General features: G+C 58.3%; 1 protein-coding gene across 1 annotated transcript; it reads left to right on the forward strand.

Annotated features, from left to right (window-relative positions):
* Positions 1-979: 979 nt before the first annotated feature.
* On the forward strand, positions 980-9,331 carry LOC306645657 (ficolin-1-like). The gene is made up of 9 exons (XM_079113599.1): positions 980-1,102; positions 2,235-2,348; positions 3,629-3,682; positions 3,997-4,032; positions 4,800-4,832; positions 5,240-5,367; positions 5,708-5,837; positions 6,594-6,728; positions 7,641-9,331. Exons 1-9 carry the CDS (start codon positions 1,021-1,023, stop codon positions 7,886-7,888), a joined length of 960 nt encoding a protein of 319 aa, XP_078969725.1. The 5' UTR covers positions 980-1,020; the 3' UTR covers positions 7,889-9,331.
* The last annotated feature ends 5,189 nt before the right edge of the window (positions 9,332-14,520 follow it).

The following is a 14,520-nucleotide window of genomic DNA, read 5'->3' on the forward strand; positions in this document are numbered from 1 at the left end:
ATCCTCCATGGGTGGGTAGCCCAAACACCTGGACAGCCACTGCTGAAGCCAGTCGCTCTCAGTGTTTCACCTGAAGGCATTTGCACATGGCGGCCACGACCACTCATTTCCTGTTGCTGGAAACAATGGCTCAGAGAGGGCGAGCCACAGAGGAAGAGGCTTGTTTGGCTCATGGTTCTGGAGGCACAAGGCCCAGAGGCACTGTTGGTGATGATTGTTAGGGGCTGGGATGGAACCCAGGGCCTCTCTGTGCCACTGAGCCACAGCCCAGCCTGCTTGCTGGCCAGGTCCCGAGGTGGCCCTGCACATCACTTGGCAAGAGACAGGGATATGTGAGTGCAACTCTGTGTGTGTGTGTGCGTGTGTACGTGTGTGTGTGCGTGCTCACGTGTGTGCATGTACACACACAAGCACATGTGTGCATTCTGGTCTCCCTCTTCTTAGAAAGCCACTGGGATTCACCCCTGAGACCCACCCAGATGACTTCAGCTGGCCCTGACTTCCTGCCAAAGCCTTACCTCTGGACTGCAAGGTGGACTCAAGTGTCCACCCTTCTGATGCTTCCCAAGACAGGAAGCCTGGGGACACTGAGTCCTGTGTCGGCTCCTGCTAGAGTCCAGACCCATCCCACCAGGCCCTGCAGCTCTGGTTATGAGAGCAGCTTGCTCCTCCCTCCAAGGCTGAAGCCCCTGCACAAACAGTGGAGAGGTCTAGAGCTGCCACAAGTCCCTTTCCAGCAGAGGAGAGCTTGGGGGCTCTCTGGGCTGGGAACAGGGTGTCCTTGGAGGGGAAGTGAGCCCCATGAGGCAGGTAGCTTGCTGGTACAGCTGGGACCTGGCTGGAGGACACATCCTTTGACATTATTTCATAACTCCTGCTGGGAAGCAAAGGGCCCACAGGAAGTGGTGAGCCCTCGGGAGTTGGGAAATGCAGCCCCAGGCCAGGGCTTGCTCCCCTGCCTATAAGAACTGGGGGCCTCTGCCAGGTCCTCATGAGGACCCGGAGCTGAGCAGAGTTACCATGGCCCCAGGGCTCACTGTCCTGCTTGTCCTGTTCCTGTACCTCAAAGACCCGACTGTGCAGGCTGCTGACACCTGTCCAGGTGAGTCAGATTTGTTCTCTGGTCCCGCCCACTGGTGACCACCCACTGATTGCCCACCTGCCTAGTGTCCCTTTACACACATCTCCTTACAAAGGCTCGAGGCTTGACTTGCTCCTTGGACAAGGTGCTGGAGTGCTGAGCCGCATGCCCGCGGTCAAGGGGCAGAGGGGCAGGCGGCTTCCGCAGGGCGTCTACCTCTGCAGCCTGTGGTTTGCCCGACTCTGGCGCTGACGAGGCAGAGTGCCGTTGACTTTGCCCACCTTCTTGGCAGGGAGGTGCGGAAGACACCTCATCCTGGCTGCCACACTTCCGTGGGGGGTCTGTAAGAAGAGCAGGGGTCTCGGAGGCTGCGGCAAGGCTAGGGGGCAAGAGCTTCGCTCTCTGGTCTTGTCCCCTGGGGGAGGTCGTTGCTGAGGGCAGAGCAGCCTCCCTGGGCAGATGACGTGTTTTTGGAGGAAAAGAGGAACGGGAGATTGCAGCCTGCTCCCGCGGAGAGTGGAGGAAAGGACGAGGACATAAAGCCGAGGGGGCCGCTGCCATGGATCAAGCTTTCTCTTAGGATGAATTTGCTGTTTAATCAATAATTTAACAATATTTTTCAAAGAAGTAACAATCTCTGGTTCCAGCTGGGCTCTGTGTCCTTGGGTCAGATGGGTCCCCTCCCCAGGGACCCAGGAGACCCCTCCCCACCCGCAGTCAGTTCCCATGGTTTGGAAAGAAAGTGTCACGTTGACCCAGTCCCCTGTTAGAAATGCTGACTCCTGTCTCCGCAGCCCTCCCGGGTGCCGGAGTGAAGGCTTTCCGATCTCGCATTCTTCCACCTGCCTGCACAGCCCTGCTCTCACCCTCCTTGGTGCTGAGGGAACTGGGGCTGCCCCTCAGGCAGGAGGGGCTCCAAGGCTGCGCCCACCTCACCTCCAGCCTGAGCAAGGACATACCAAGTCCCCACCAGAGGGGACCTCGCTTCCAGGCCAGCGCTCCAGCTAAGCAGGTTGACTCTGGCAGCAGCCATCTGCCTGGGTCTGGTGTCACGGAGATGGCATGTGCCCTTGAGTCCAGTGACCTGTCTGTGGCTCTGCAAGGCCTTCAGGCCCAGGCTGACCACCCTGCCCGGACGCGTGTTTCTCTGCAGACGTGAAGCTGGTAGGTCTGGAGGGCTCCGACAAGCTCACCATCCTCCGGGGCTGCCCGGGGCTGCCCGGAGTCTCAGGGCCCAAGGGAGAGGCTGGCACCAAGGGAGAGAAAGGTGAGTGCCAGGCGGGGCGGGTGGCTGGTAGTGACGGCAGAAGGGCACCGACTGCAGCTCTGCTGACAATGGATGCCAGGTTGGGCACGTCCTACGCTAAGCCCCAGCGGGGAGCTCTGTCACACCCCGGCAGGGTGTGTGACAGAAGCTGACTCCCAGCTCCGCCTGGGTTCTGAACCCAGGCAGGGCCCGTCCTGAGCAGCCCGCGAGCTTGGAGTGTGTCTGTAGAGGCTCCACAGCCCTGGACCCTGGCCAGCTCTACTCGGCTACTGGCCAGACTTCCCGATTCTGGGTGCCTCCTCGTTCCCACCTAAACACCAGGGGTCCACTTTCTTCTCAACCTACCCATCTTAGATGAAAAATTAGAGATCCGTTCTGAGCACAAACCCCAGTAAGAGCAGGGCAGCTGCCAACCCCGGTCTGCCCCAGGGCACAGCGTCAAGCTGAGGTCTGAGCCCTTGTGGGGACGTGGAATGCACGTGGTACCTCTCCCTCCAAGCCAGAGCTGGCGCAGTGCCAAGCAGGGTGTTGGCTGCCCCAAGCCTGGGCATGAAGCTCAGTGGGGAGTGGCCTTGGTGGGTTCCCAAGCCTGAGGGGTTCAAGATGGTGCATGGCAAGTACTGAGTGGGGACAGGACCAACTTGGATGGCCGAGGTCCTGAGTGCCAGGCCTGAGGTCTGAGTGGACAGCCCATCAGGCCCCTCGTGTGTGCCTGCTCTCCGAGGTGGACCCACACTTGCTGGGAGCACTGGCCTGCAGGCCACATGGCTCCTAAGAGCTCCTCTGGTCAGAACCCTCACGAGGGCTGTGTGACTGTGTCACCATCTCCACCATATTCAGGACCTTGGTGTGGCACTGAGCCATATCCTCCTGCATGGGACACTGTGGGAGAGACCTGCCTTTGTCTGTGTGATGACCCTATAGTATGAGGCGCTCTGGGGATAGTTACTGTCCCAGGACCAAGACTTAACAGTTAGTCCTGCTCTGTGAGGCCTGCTTGGCCCCAGCTTTTGTATCCACAGAGGGCAGACGGAACCCAGGTTGTACCCAAATGGCAATCATGAGCCAGTGAAGGCCCTGCCTGGGGCCTGAGCTCCTGGTCACCCATGGTGGGCTTCACTGGAATTATTTACAGCTGTCGTCAAGCTGAGTCCCCGGCAGACTGTCCAGCTGAGGGCTGGAGCTACAGTGGGAGGGTCAGAGCTTGCTGCCTGGGTGCAGATTTTGAAGTAGAACTCCTGAGGTGGTGTTTTTCTCCCTGGTGTGTTTGGAATTTGCAGGAGAACGAGGCACCTCCGGAGCCCCTGGGAAGGCAGGACCACCTGGGCCCAAAGGTAATAATGTGATCAAGCTAAGAGGGGATGAGCAGGACCTGGTTTGTCTGGAAGATGTGGTGGGGGAGAGACAAGATGGAGGGGGCCCCACCTGCCCTATGCCCCTGCTGCCCCACCAGCAGCTCAGCACCTCAGTCCCTGCAGGACTGCTAGTGGGCATTGCCCATGGCCAGAGGCTGGACTTGCCCAGCTGGCTACTGCCTCCCACCAACCTTCCTAAGGGCGCTGCCCTCACACGGTGCCAGAGACAGCCGTCCACCCCTCCATGGGCCTGAGGCCCCAGCATCAGCATCTCATTCTCTGCCTCTCTCCAGGAGACCAAGGGGAGAAGGGGACAAAAGGGGAGAAAGGTGAGCCAGAGCCCTGGTGCCTGCGGGTTCTGTCCAGGGCAGGAAAGGGCAGCATTCTTTGCCCAGCCACCCCCACGGACTCCCAGGGGTGGGGGTGAGGGCCTCCGCTCACGTTCCCCTTGTCCAGGCAAGGAGTAGAAGGGTGGCAGGGACCCGGACACTCTTGGTCATCCCAGACCCTGTTGCCAGCACCCCAGCATCTGCCAGTCATCCCAGGTGATTGGCAGGACAAAGATGCCACTATTGTGTGGATTTGAACATTTGACTGGTCTTGATTCTGGTTCTATTTATACTTATTTATTTTTTTAAAAATTGTAACATCAGGAAAAGCAAAATTACAAAAACCCAAGACAAAGTCTTGTGCTCTGTCTACAAATAAAAACTGCAAGATTAGGACATAGACCCGAGTCTCAAATGCCGGTGGACACTCAGCACACCCAGGCTGTCCCTCCTGAGAACAGGACAGTCTGGTGGAGCACAGACAGATGTAGATGGCCTGGGCTGGACCCAGTTCACTCTCCACTCCAATTGGTGCCTGGGGGAAGCCAAAGAAATGAGGGATGAGGGAGAGTGCTTGTCACCAGGCCACCAAGGAAAAGCAACAATGAGGCCACATGACCCACAGAAGCTGGATCTAGTGACCGCTGGCCAGGGCTGGATTAGCTGGTCCTGAAAACATCCTTTGCTGTGTTCCTGGAGCAATTGGAGCTGAAGGGGACAAGGACAGTGGCTTCAAACTGATGGCCAGTGTCTCCTCTCCCAAACAGGAGACGCTGGGCCATCTCAGTCATGTGCCACAGGTGACCACACCACCCGCCCTGTGCCTAAGCCCAGGAGCCCCGGGCCAGCTGCAGACTCCCACCCACAATCCCAGGACAGAACCAGACCTCTCACTCCCTGGGTGACTCAAGCATGTGGCAGCTGTGGCCTGGATGACTCGTGCTTCCGCGGCAATGCTCTAGATGGACCTGTAATGGACCCCAGGCCAGGAACCTGGGAGGGGAGCTTGGGCTGTCCTGGAGGTGGGCGGTCAGGAAGCTGACTAGGCCATCACAGCAGGGTGACCTTGGGAGCCTTCTCGGTCCCTGGCTTAGGAGTCTTCCTGTGCCCATGCAGATGCCTGCTCTCCCCGCCTCCCCACCTGGACCCCGCCTTTCCATCCTGCCTAGGACCCACATTCCAGTTTCTTCTCTGGTTCCATTCCCAGGACCTCGGACTTGTAAGGAGCTGCTCACCCAAGGCCACTTTCTAAGTGGCTGGTACACCATCTTCCTGCCCAACTGCCAGCCCTTGTCGGTGCTATGTGACATGCACACGGACAATGGGGGATGGACTGTAAGTGTCAGCCTGCTGGGGTCCTCAGGCAAAGGCAGTGGAGCTGAAGACTCAGGACTGATGGGGAGGTGACCCCTGTGTGTAAAAGCTCAGGCCATGGGGGGGAGACCCCAAGGAAGCCCGCTACTCTCTTGCTGTGTGTCTTCAAGCTTGCTGCCAGCCCTCTCTGAGCCTCCATTTCGTCCTCCCTCCCTGGGCATCTGAATGAGACCTGGTGGCATGCTCGGGCACCCCGCCTGCTGCTCTGGGAACTATCAGCTCCTGCTCTCATGTGAGGCTGGGGTCCCCATGCTGGGGCAGCCAGCCTGGCCTGCTCTCAAGTCCCCTCTCTGCTCGGCAGGTCTTCCAGCGGAGGGTGGACGGCTCCGTGGACTTCTATCGGGACTGGGCCGCATACAAGCAGGGCTTCGGCAGCCAGCTGGGGGAGTTCTGGCTGGGCAATGACCACATCCAGGCCCTGACCGCCCAGGGTAGGCGGGCAGCACTGGGTGTGGGTGGCCGTGGCCTGGACAGAAGGGCCTGCCCTTAGACCAGGGGCATCCGGAGCAGAAGCCCCCTGTCCTGTGACCCAGGTGTTCAGAGTGGGCAGAGGCAGGGCTCAAGGGTGGCATCCCAGGACGTGTGTCCCCTGTTGGGGTCTCCCAGAACGTGAGGATGAGGACGCAAGGACGCAGGGTGGGGACTTGCCCACTGCGGGCTGCCAGCCTCTAGGAACCCTGGACAAGAGGGTCCAGGGACGGCGAGGCTTGGGGACAGGCATGTGTCTCCTGCTCTCAGTCCCTGGGCCAGCGGCCTCCTGCCACTCACACAGCACAGCCCTCCCACCCACTCTGTTCCACACATCTCAACTGTCCTGCAGCCAAGTGACAAAGGCCCTTTTCTCTTGTCCCCTGCGCCCTGGCCATGGTGAAGCGTCCACGCAGTGCCTCAGGTCCTTGCAAAAGGCCCTGCACATGAGCCTCTGTGCATCTGTGGGAGAATTCGCACTCCCGAGACAAAGCAAGGGCCTCTGGCACGGAGGGAAGGCCCACACAGCCTTCTCAGCATGACCTGCAGGGACAGGGAAGCTGCTCAGCAGCCAGCAGCCATGCTCCAGGCCTCACATGGCCAAGGGGGCCTCCAACATGCCCAGAGGAGTCAAGTTCAGATATTGCCCACACATTTCCCCACATGGGGTCCCCTGGCCTCTCATGCCCAGGGGCATAAAGATCAGATGTTTCCCACAGGGACCAGCGAGCTCCGGGTAGACCTGGTGGACTTCGAGGGCAGCCATGATTTTGCCAAGTACAGCTCGTTCAGGATGGCAGGAGAGGCAGAGAAGTACAAGCTCATCCTCGGAGTCTTTGTGGGAGGCAGTGCTGGTGAGTGTCAGCCTGGGGCCCGGCTGACTCTGAGAGTGGAGCGGGCCTGGAGGGGACCCGGCTTCGTCTCCCCTGGTGACCTGGGTGGGGGCCACCACTCAGCCTGGTTTCTCCACCTGCAAATGCAGATGCTCAGACCCGTGTACTTAGGTAGTGCGGGGACCCCAGGTGCAGTCAGCTAACACTCCAAGGCTATGTCACTGCACAGAGGGGGCTGAGGGGCTGCCCACCGTGGCTGTTGAAGCCTGGAACAGAACGGTCATTTCTCATAGGATCCCTGCTTCCCAAACATGTCCTGGAACAGTCTTTCCCAAAGGGACTCTGGCTGCAGGGCTTTGGGTGGCATGGCCACAGAGCGCCTGCCTGGGGAGTTCCCAGGGTACAGGTGCCCACTGCAGCCTCTGAAGCTGCTGTGCATGACGTGACTCAGCTGAGCTGGACCCAGAGCTGGAGGAAGCCACAGGCCCCCAGCCTGTTCTGCATGCTCGAGCTCACTGGAGACTCCGGGGGGACGCAGGGCGGGAGCAGTACCGCCGTCTGTGGCAGTAAGGCTCAGAGTGAAGTTCCACCTGCACGGCCAGCAGCGAGCTCCCCTGGCATGGAGATGGCTGCGCTCTGCCTCCCTGGGGCCCACCAGGCGGGGGACGGGGAGGAAAAGTCCGTGGGAGAGGAGCAGCAGGGAGAGAGCTGCTCTGAGGGGCCTGCAGACAGCAGGTGGCAGATGCTAGAGGGAGGCTGGGGACCTCCCCACAGTGTCCTCCTCCCCAAGCCTGGACAGGCTGCGTATCCTCGTGCACCTCGGCAAATGTGTGCTGAGAGTGCGGACTCACTGCTGGGAGACAGGGCAGGACAGAGGAGGACCTCTCAAGGACAGCTTCTAGTGTCCACAGAACCGACGTTTTCTCTGAGCAGGTGACTCTCTGAAGTACCACAACAACATGTTCTTCTCCACCAAGGACCAGGACAACGACAAAAGCCCTTTCAATTGTGCGGAAAAGTACAGTGGAGCCTGGTGGTACTCTGAGTGCCACCTGTCCAACCTGAATGGCCTGTACCTCAGGGGTGCCCACAAGACCTTTGCCAACGGCATCAACTGGAAGTCGGGGAAGGGGTACAATTACAGCTACCAGGTGTCGGAGATGAAGGTGCGGCCCACCTAGTTCCTGCAGCCCCTCCTCACCTGCAGGGGGCAGAGAGACCACCCCATGAGCCCACATAGTGAGGTTGGGACTTCAGGGCAGGGCCAGTCCCAGGAGGCCTGGCTGAGCTGCCCCCAACCATGGTGGGCTCTGCCCGCAGAGGCCGGGTGCTGGTGGGGACAGCTGGGAGCTCATCTGCAGCACAGGGCTCCAGTTGGGTGCCCCTGATGCCAACCAGCACGCCCCCCCCCCCCCCACCAGTGACCAATAAAGTCAGTTCCCTTCTCTCATCAGGAGTCAGTCTGACGCCCTCCTGTCCCAGCTGAGTCTCCCTTCCTGCGGGACATCCCAGCAGGACCTTGCCTGTGTGTTCACTTCCCTGCCTGACTCAATTTCATTTCCCTTGTCATTGGGCCAAGACACCCCAGTGTCTGCATCGAAGTCAGAAACCTTCAGCTGGGTCCCAGCTACAGGGCCATACTGCCCCCGGCCTCCCCTTTGCCCCATGGCCTGCAGAGCCCTTGGTGTAGCCCTACACCCCCCACACCTTAGCAGATGAACGATTTCCGAGAAGGGTTTGTGCCCAGCAGGCTGCAGTACCAACTCCTGGTTCTCGAGTGGCAGAGCTTCACGCATTTCCCACATCTGGGCCACAGGCCAGGGGTTCTTATGAGCTTGGTAGGTCAGGAGGAATCAAGAAGCCCACGCGGAGACGAACTCACTGATCCCAAAGAGGTTAAGTGCGTTTTCCCTGGCTTTCCAGCTCCAGCGTCTAGCTCTGTCCCCTGGCGGGGGTGACCCTGCCTCTCCCAAGTCTCCTGTGCCCCCTCATGGCCCCTCACACATCTTTAAAGGACACTTCAGATCTTGGAAGCTCTCATAAAAGGAGCGGGACTTAGTGGGAGCCTCCTGCTTCCCATAATGGCAGCATTGAAGCTCCGGGCCAGCAGCCCTCAAGAGCTGGCAGAGCCTCCTCCAGAGCTGAACTGCCTCGTCCAGTGCCGGGCTCCTCCTGGGACCATGGACATAAATCAGTTGAACTGAGCAGACCTCTTAGGAAATGGCGGGTGGGGGTGTCCCTCTCTCAGGCCAGGGAGAAATTTCTCAAATAGGGCTGAGGAAGCACCAAGGACAGGGGAAGAGAGGCGTGGCCAGGTTCAAGTCCGGACGTCTGCTTACCAAAGACATTCAGAGAGCAAAGGAATGCCCAGGGAACAGCACCCGCTGCAACAGGCGTGGGTCTAGACTGCCAGCCCAGCTTCCACGAACCGCTACCCAGTTAGTGCCTTAAAACAGTGGAGCTTGTGACCTGCTGCTCTGTAGGGGAGGAGTCCACCAAGGTCTTGCTGAGCTACTTGCGATGGGTGGAGAGGGGGCTCCTGGGGGAAGCTGCCTTCTGGCCTGCTCCAGTTTCTAGGGGCTGCTCACACCCCTGGTGGGAGCCCTCCGCCCAGCTTCAAAGAGGCAGCCAGGGAGGGTGTCCTCCTCTGAGGCTGGGGTGACTAGGTGAGGCTGCAGCACCAGTGAGGGCCCTCCCCGCTGTCAGGTCTACAGCCGGATCATGCAGTACAGCCTCGTCCTGAGAGGCCATCATGGTCTCTGGGAACCAGGGCAGGAAACGTGGCCCAGGAACATCACTTGCCTGCCACCCTTATTTTTTTAAAAAGGTGGCTCATATCTGAAAGGATTCTGCAAATAATGACCAAAAAAAAAGTATCTGGAAGCCCAGTAAAAAATGTCCAGCTGGGCTGGGGGCGCCCCTCGGTGTAGGGCACGGTCTAGAGTGAGCCCCTAGTCCCCTTCCCAGCACCGCACCCACGGCGGGAGGAGGGCTGAGCAGGCGCTTTGCAAAAGCCCATGGCCGACAGACACATTTATAAAAAGATTCTCCTCCTGCTTACTTATTGGATAAATGCAAATGATAACCAAACCAAGGCGCTGCTACTCGCTCCTCAGCACCCTAGGTGAGAAAGCCCCCCGGGGCCCAGTGTAGGAAAGGAGGCAACCAATCCAGGAAAAATTGGGGCATTCAAGGAGGGGCAGAAGACACCTGACGTCGTGCCCCCAGTTCCCCTGCAGCCCGGAAGTGCCTCAGCGTACCAGGAGGCACAGCAGAGCATGCACGGCCCGGGTGCCCACAGGAACCCCCGGCTGGAACAACCCGAATGCCGCTTAGGAGGATCCTGGGTGAGGCACGTGGGCACCCCTCCCCAGTCTCCCAGCAACACGAGGAAGCAGTTGAGCCCACTCGCCACCCCGGGTGAGCCAGCCTTCAGGGCTGCAGCCTCAACGGCCAAGAGAGGCGGCTTCTCTCCAGCTCAGGGTTTCAGGGCTGGCTGGTCCAAGGCAGAGTCGTCACGGCGGAAGGGCGCGGTGGAGGAGAGCTGCTCAGCTCAGGGCAGCTGGGGAGCAGAGAGGGGAAGACGCTGGGGGAGGACGGGCCATCCAGGGCCCACCCCGTGACCTGCTTCCTCCAGGCTGCCCACCGCCCAGCAGGCCATCGGGCGGCCATGGATGACTCCACCCAGGGATGAGCACACTGACAGGTCAGAGCCCTCAGGTCCAGCCAGCCCTGGGGACCAAGGCTTCGGCAGAGGAGCTTTCGGGCTGTCCAGGTCCAGCCACATGGAGGGGGACTCTCACACACACAGTAGCACAGAAGCTGGATCTAGAGAGCAGGTACAGTTTACTCCATTGTAGGCAGTTTAGTTTTTCCAAAGGATGATAGCCTATAATATTTTGGATACTGAGGTAATAAATGTACACAAGGAAAATGAGAAAGGGGTTGCATATTGAGGAGGAGAACGTGTGGAGACCATGAGGAGAGACCAGTGGCCTCTGGGGTCCCACTGATGTTCTGATTCTTGACCTGGGTGATGAGTAGTAGTGTGAAAGTCTCTGCTATAAAGTCAAAAAATATTTAAGTTGTACTTTTTTTGGTACTGGGGATTGAATCCAGGGCACTTAACCCCTGAACCACATCCCCAGCCCTTTCAGTTTTTTATTTAGAGACAGGGTCTCACTGAGTTGCTTAGGGACTTGCTGAGTTGCTGAGGCTGGCTTTGAACTTTCAATCCTCCTGCCTCAGCCTCCTGAGCTGCTGGGATTACAGGCGTGGCCACCGCTCCCACGTTAAGCTGTACCTCTCATTTTATGCTCTTCAACACTTGGGTTAAATGCCAGAATTTTAAAATCATTTTTAAAAAAACAGAGATGCTCAGATCCAGGGATACGAGTGACACAGAGGTCTTTCTCTGATGTCCAATGTCCCTGACTCAGTAACTGTAGGGAGCAGTCCCCACATTCCCAGAGACAACAAGGGCCCATTAAGTCCTGGCCACACGCTCTAGAAATGACTAATAGAGCTGGGCATGGTGGTGCACTCCTGTGATCTCAGCAGATTGAGAGGCTGAGGCAGGAGGATCACAAATTCAAAGCCAGCCTCAGCAATTTAGTGAGGCACTAAGCAACTTAGTGAGATCCTGCTTAAAAAAAAGAAGAAGAAGAAATGACTAATACAATCAAAGTCACAGAATTACTGCTTTTATATTTAGGAATCTAGATGGGCTTGGTATTTCATAATCTTATAATGTGTAAAGAATTTGGTCTATTATAAAAAATGTCTCAGAAGTCCAACTGAAATGCATAGTTAACTAATTGACTTAATCTTGTGATGTGACTTGTAAGTCTTGGTGCATTTATACACTGTTTTGGAATCTAAGAGACTTTGGGTTCATTGCATTTCTAGGCTAAATTGTTAGACTTCTAAACATTAATTAGCACCAGTAGGTATGTTCGGTAGACAACTGAGATGCTGGTATAAACACGATTGCTTGTTCATATTTGAGACTTCTCATGTTGGATCTTCCTTCCCTGGACTCTGAGGAAGAGCAGGGGCCCCGGGACACATGGCCATGGGGTGGGAGAAGTCCTGGCCGTCCCTCTGCCAGCTGGACATGCTGCTACATGGTTCTCATCGTGGCTCACCACCAGAATCCCCGGGAAGTTTTCTAAAAAATCATTTTCTAGTTATTTTCCCTGAGATTTGGGTTTCCCAGGTCTAAGAAGGGCCCGCAACAGAAATTCTGGTCTCCCCAGGTGGCTCTGGTGGGCAGTCAGGTTTGACGCCACACATGTGTCCATTGCAGGGAGCCCTGTGGCCCGCATGGTGACCGCATCCAGCAATGAGCTCGACTCCCAGACCCCACAGCGCGCCTCCCAGGGGAGCAGATGCGATGCCGGGAGGAGAGGGAGCTGAGCGGGTCAGGGCAAATAGGCTTCGTTAGAATCCCACGGGCACAGCCCAGAGAACAAGCCGGGCCACAGGGCTAGCGAGGTGGCCCCCAGGCGCAGACCCGGCTTCTCCGCTCCGCACACTCCCACGCAGTGATGCGGAGGGAGGCATCCGCCCCCAGCCAAGAGCACCCCTGGCAGGGTGAACCACCAGGGCTGCTGTCTGCTTCTGGATGTACTTTACATCCTCGATGCCTTTGTCTTAGCTGCAAGCCCGAGAAAGGCCCTTTTGGAGGACGCTGAGCAGTTCCAGACTTCCTGCGGCACAGTTCACGCCCAAGGTCAGCTCTTCCAGAGGGCACGGCCACCCTGGGCAGGAGGAAGATCTGCACGGTTGGGAGCAGCTTCCCTGATCACACTGTCCTGTGGCTGTTCCAGGTGACAGTGAGCGGGCTACACCTGTAGGTCTCCAAATGTAGCTGAGTGGACATTGGTGTGTCCCGAGCTACTAGGATACTGAATCTGGTCCAAGTGGCCACCCCAGCACTGGGATTCGATGACCTGCACTTCAACCCTGATTGGATCATAGAGCACCCTCTTGCCACTGCAAACCCAGGAGTCTGGGGCCCTGCGTGCCACCTGGGACAGATGGACGTTTCAGATGGTTCCTGGTTCTGCCGGCTTCCTGATGGGGACTTCCACCACATCTTGCTGTGGGCGGTGGGGCGCCCAGCCTCCTGCACAGCTCCAGGAATCAGAGCATGGGCCGCCCCCCTCCCATATGCCTCAGGCTGACTAGTCACGGTGACAATGACAACCAGGGTAGCTCAGCTGCAGCTGAAGAACAGGGTAGGAGGCAGCGCTGGCCGAGAGCCCGGAGAGTTTGGGAACGGAGGGGAATGCTCCTCTCCTGGGCCACCTCTTCACCATGGCGGCTGCATTTCATAAGCAGCCAGGGGTCTGAGGCCACAGAGCTCCTTCCCACCCAGGTCCCAGTGAGAAGAGCCAGGACTCCTGGAGGGGGCTGGGCACGGCCCTCCTGCCACATGGCTCTCCAGCCCATCTTCTGAAACACTCTCCACACATTCAGCTCCGGCTTCCCTCTGCCTGTCATCTCGGGCAACTTCCCTGGAGTTTGGGCAGGCAGAGTCTTGACAAGGCTGAGACACTGTTAAAGAAAAATAAATGGCCCTGCTCACGGCTTCACGGGCCAACCGTGCGGCAGGGTCCAGATGCCAGGCCTTCTCCATCTCTGCAAGGTCAGGTTCCAGGACTCGTTAATCCATTTTTTTTTTTCTCTGCCTGCAAACCACAGAGCTCTGCTCGTCCTTGTAACCTCTAGTCAGAAAACCCAGAAAGATAAACACACACTTTTCAAATTGTTTTCCGAGCCCTCCCTGAGGCCACGCTGAACGTTCCAGCCTGGCCTTCCTTGCGGTCCGAGGCAGCACTTCCATCAGAACTGAACCTCGCCTCCAGTTGGACCTGGGGCTGCGAGGCCAGGGAGGATCCTCGCAGGGGCTCCCCTGCTGGCCTGAGGGCTGCCGGTGGCTAGAACGATCGACCACCCCCAACCCCAGCACTGCAGTGCAGCTGGGCAGAGGGCCTGGGGTTCTCCCTGGGACGTGGTGCGAAGGGTTCTGGGTCAGTCCTGGAAGACCTTTGTCTGCATAGCCTCTGTGGACCTCCCTTCAACACATCGCCAGCATGCGGCTCCATCTAACCACAGACTATCCCGTGTGACCATCCCGTGTCCTCAGGGGGAAGACTGAGTTTGACAAGAACACCCAGCACCAGCTCTGTCTCACAGCTGCAGCAAGGAGCACCTTTGTCAAGGCCATGTCGCCGGGAAACCCTCCCAGCGTGGTGAGAGCGAGCCTGGCAACACGCGTCCTTCCGCAGAAGCCGTCGGAGTGCCCACTGGAAAGTGGCCTCGGAGCACTCGTGTTTGGAGGCCCACTGGCCCTGAGGGCAGGGAGGATGTGGCCAGGGAATGCGCCTCCCCTGCATTCAGGAGAAACTGCCGAGCCTGGAAGAAGCGGTGCAGCCCTGCCAATGGGAGCCCTGCCTTCTGGGGTTCACCTGATGCCTGGGCATCTCACCTCTGCTGGGAGCAGGGGCGCCTGCCGGGCGTGATCCACACCCGGGCCTGGAGGACTTCCCACCACAGGTGCTCCACCAGCCAGTGGGACGCAGGCACAGCTGTGTCTTTCTTCAGTAAGTAAGTTGTGCCATTTTTAATGGGAAAGAGACGGTGATGCCCAGTCAGTGTCCTCCCCTGACTTGGAGGATGGGGACCCAGGTTCGGGGTTTTCTTCTCTGCCGCCAGTGACTAGGCCCCTGCGGCTCCTCTCAGGTGACCCGCTGTGATGGCCAACTTGAGACACCGCAGAGTGGTGTGGCCTTGTGTTGAGGATCGT

Source organism: Sciurus vulgaris (genome assembly GCF_902686455.1).
Source record: "Sciurus vulgaris genome assembly, chromosome: 15".
In the NCBI taxonomy this organism is placed as follows: Eukaryota; Metazoa; Chordata; class Mammalia; order Rodentia; family Sciuridae; genus Sciurus; species Sciurus vulgaris.